The sequence below is a fragment of the Spinacia oleracea genome, chromosome 5 (assembly GCF_020520425.1).
Source record: "Spinacia oleracea cultivar Varoflay chromosome 5, BTI_SOV_V1, whole genome shotgun sequence".
NCBI classification, from domain to species: domain Eukaryota; kingdom Viridiplantae; phylum Streptophyta; class Magnoliopsida; order Caryophyllales; family Amaranthaceae; genus Spinacia; species Spinacia oleracea.
In genome coordinates, this window is record NC_079491.1 from 35,666,259 (window position 1) to 35,670,890 (window position 4,632).

The window sequence follows — 4,632 nt, forward strand, 5'->3', positions numbered from 1 at the left end:
TAGGGTTTGGGGGGACCATCATACCTAGTTCTAACATTCAAAGAATTATCATATTCTACATCATTTTAATTCTTATATTAAGGATCATTCTCCACATAAGATCGATACATTTTTCAAAAGAAGGCACAAAGAAGGAACATGATCATATCCACCACATAAATCACAATATATGGAATTAGGAGGCCGACATGGTGTTGTAAGAACTCACCTTGCCCTTCCCTTTGGCGAGAAGGGTGGTCGATGGAGGAGGGATCGTCGATGGAGATGGTGGTTGATATGGATCTCTCTTAAGCTTCTCAAGTCTAGAGGTGAGCTACTCAATTATGCTAGCTTGCTCCAAAGCATAAGTCCATCCTTTCCTATCATCGTTGCAACCCATACTATAATTGTTGTAACTCCTAGTACCAACGTGCCGTGCTTGGTAGTTTTGCGCAACATCTTCAATTATCTCCTCGATTTGATCCTCGGTTCTATTCATGATAGGATCGCCCGCTCCAGCATCAAGGCTTGTCTTGGAGGCCGGACTAATCCCTAAATAGAACGTTTGAAGGAGAATCCATTTTTGAATCCCATGATGAAGGCATTAACGTTGGTACTCTTTAAAACATTCCCAAGCCTAAAACAAGGATTCATCCCTTTTTTCAAAGGATTTAATCTTGTTCCGGTACTCGGTGGTCTTGTCATGACAATAGAATTTGATTAGGAAGTCACTTGTTAGTTTATTCCATGTTTTGAGTGAGTTTGGCTTGACCTCCTTGTCAAGCCAATCACTAGCCCTTCCTATCAAAGAGAAACGGAAGAACTTAAGCCGAACATACTCCGATGTCGCCCCATTGTGCTTGATTATGTCACAATAACGTTCAATTTGCTCGAGGTTTTCATGCGGAGACTCGTTTGCGTTGCCACAAAAAGGGTGGCTTTGGACGAGAGACATCAATGCCGGGAGGATCTCGAAATTGTTGGCATTGGTGGTGGGAGCTTGAATACCACATGTTGCTTCAAAAGCCTCCGATATCCAAGGTTCTTCACCGGTAACTCCATGTCCTCTTGAAAACTTTAAATGGTTATTACTAATGCAAACTTTAAATGGTTGAGTGAGTTCATAAAGTGGAAAATAAATTCATTTGAAAAAATACCCAAAAATATGCATAGCAAGAATTTATCGGGAAACAATTTAATCTCCATTTTGAAGTCTCCCACATGGTCATATTAAATAGACTCTCAACTGCAGAAAGTGACTCATAAATATAGAATCAATAACAAAGTGCAAATATGTGAGCCCACTTGACCAAATGTGAGCAATAAATAAACATCATAGAAAACTTCATTTACAACAACCTCAAACAATAATTATACAGTGAAGAGTGTTTATCAACACTTGACATTTAGCTTTTTTCACATATTAATATGAGCACATCCTACTCTGGGTAAATTTTCAATAGCACATTTCTAAACAACACAACAGACATGAGAAGATGGTACGTACTATATGCAAATTTGATAAATATATAGGCAAATTTGTCAAAAAGTACCTTGTAAAATCCGAGTTTGTGAGAAACTACCTTAGAATGTCGTAATAAACTATCTTATAAAAATTTAACTTATAACATACTACCTTTGGAACATGAATTCAAAATTTTGGGGTTGACTTATTAGGTGCGCGCGTATCGCATGATTACACACGGAAAATGGTTTACTAAATGGCACATGAGACACATATGGTAAAATCAATCCCGTAATTTTAAGTAAAAGTTCATAATTCGGGAGAAGGTAATGTCTTAAAACATAAATGTTTTTATAAGGTAGTTAGTTAAACTTTTTAGTAATGTACTTTTTCGCAAAACACGTAATAGATTATAAGGTAATTTTTTGACAAATTTACCATTCTCAAAACGAAATAACAAGACTTCACATGATTATATTTTACCTTACACATAAATAACAAGATTCGGCCAAAGGAAGGTATATAAATAGTACTCAAGGTCAAACTGTATCAACTAAAAAAGAATGGAGGAAGTACTAATTCCTCCGTTTTTAAATACTTGTAACGTTTTGACTTTTTCATACTATTCATTTAATCTACTTTGAACATTCTTGGTGTTTTTTATGTAAGATAAAACATAGTCATGTGGGATCTTTTTAGATTCGTCTCAATGTGTATTTTCAAATATCAAATTTTTATAATTTTTGCATAAAGAAAATGTAAGATATAAATGAACAAATTAAGTTGTGCATTGACATGCGTGAAAGTAACATACATTGCGAGTATTAGAAATCAGATGAAGTATATGTTTTTAAATTATTCCAAGTCACCCACTCTATAATACAGAAGTACATTTTCCTAGAGTAATTGAAAAATCAATACTTCTTCCATTGTTATTTAGTTCACACATTTCTTTAATCACGTTTACCAATATAACTTTTTTTATATACTACCAATACAAATTTTATCATTAATATATTTATAAAGTTGATATTTTGGATTATTTATCAAGTGGGATTTAACAAAATCTCACGTGACTATATCTTATCTTACGCATAAACAACGGAATCCGATCAAAATAGGGTGTGAATAATGTTAAAGTAAAACCGTGTCAACTAAATAAGAACGGATGAATTAGGAAGCTAATTAATATAACAGAAAAATCTTTTCCAATCCCGGACATAAAACAGAAATTCCGAAAATAAAACACTGTTTGGGAATTTTGAAAAACTATGAAGCAAGCTAAGTGATCTGGTGTCTTACCACAAAGCAAAGCAAAGCAAAGTCATAAGCTAGCATATATTCCACCAAAAAGACATAAAATGAGAGAAAAACATAGATTTGGTATTGTTTAATGTACATCTTTTAGGTACTTAAAATACCTTTACATTTCTTTCAATCAAAATAATCAAATTGGAAATACGGCTTCTACATGAATAAAGATCGAGAGAGTCTTACACATGACTCAACACTAGTATAAATAAGCTTCAATTCTAAGAATAAGTAAATAAATAACCATACATCTTCTAGTATTTCTATATTTGGTATAGCATAAAAATGGCAAGTAAGGTATTAGCATGCTCGGTTTCAACTGTAGTGTCCAACCGGGCCTTTAATAGCCCATTACCAGTTGGTTTGGTCTCATCGGCCCCATCTGTGGTGTCGGCTGGACAACCCAAGAAGAAGCCTTCTTCAAGGTCGTCCCTAGTGGTTCGAGCCCAACAAGGAGGTGGACAGCCAATTGACTCTCACAATCCCATGACTGGTGAACCCTTTCACAAGAAGGTCGCCCTCCTTGAAACCTCTCCTTACGGTAAATATAAAATATTCCTCTACTACAACTTATTTACTTTCACTTTTACCACATCAATATTGCATTTGTGACACTTTTCTCTCTAAGGGTCGTGTTAACCAAATATTTTCTGTATGCGAAAATGATAAAGGTCGTAACATGCGACCTTTAAGCCGTGTCACAATGATGACATGACATGCTTATGTGTCATGATTTAAATTGGAAATTAAAATATTTAACTTACATAACATATTCTACATGTTTCAAAAAAAAGGTAGAAAAATCTTAATATTCTAATTTGTTTCCTTCTTTATATCGATTACCTTATTTACATATTTTCATAGTAAAAATATTGTATTGATAGTAAAAATATTCTGATGACGCATAGTCTATGTGCCGCCTATATGTACCAATTAAACTGCGACACGTAAAATTACGACAGCATTAGTTGTCGCAAGTCCTTCCATATGATATAATTACTAATGCTTTATTTTATTTTTATGTAGTCCGGACCCCCTGGAATACTAGCGAGGATGAAAACGAGATCAGGATGTGGTTTGACATGCCAGGAACTGCAGCAGAAAATATAGAAGTGGATGTTGTGGATAATTTGCTAGTGATTAAGGGAGAAGGTGGAATTGATGCTTTTGGAAGGAAGATCCATAGCCCCTATGACACCAGGGTTCAATTGCCTTCTAATTCTTGGAACGAAGAGATAACGGCCGTCTTTAAAAATGGAGTTCTGTATATTACTGTGCCAAAGATTACCAAATTTGAGCACAAAATTATCCACATTCCCGTTAGATCCGTCTAATTCTAATTCCTTAGTCCTTACCTGTTATGTATTCATTAAAATGAATTGGCTCTCAAGCTTGCATGTGAGACATTGCATGCGTTCAGAATTTTAATTAACATCCTTCCATTTAAATTTTAAATATTACTACGTATTCGTGAATAAAACTCATTGTTTAACCTGCTTTTATGTCATACTTCCTCCGTATTTTAATTTAAGTGTCACACTTTGATATTTTGACAGTAGTACTAGGTCTTCTTTCACATACTAGCTATACTATACGTGGACGGAAGATTATTATAAGTTCTATTGACAAAGGAATAGGGTGAAAGATACAAATCTTTATTAAATTGCAATCACTTCAGTTCTAATGATTTGATTTCGATTGTACTGTCCAAGTTCTCAATCAAGATACCAAACACAATATGTAATCACATTTGAAGTAGTATAGCCGATATCCATTCACATCGATCATATTGCTATATCTTAAAATAAAATAATAATCGAATGTTATAACATGATCAATTGTTGAAATAAACCATCACGAACAACACAGGTGATTGT

General features: G+C 34.2%; 1 protein-coding gene across 1 annotated transcript; it reads left to right on the forward strand.

Annotated features, from left to right (window-relative positions):
• Positions 1-2,978: 2,978 nt before the first annotated feature.
• Positions 2,979-4,262, forward strand: LOC110799159 (small heat shock protein, chloroplastic). The gene is made up of 2 exons (XM_022004373.2): positions 2,979-3,296; positions 3,782-4,262. The coding sequence occupies exons 1-2, from the start codon at positions 3,041-3,043 to the stop codon at positions 4,087-4,089; spliced, it is 564 nt and encodes a 187-aa protein (XP_021860065.1). The 5' UTR covers positions 2,979-3,040; the 3' UTR covers positions 4,090-4,262.
• The last annotated feature ends 370 nt before the right edge of the window (positions 4,263-4,632 follow it).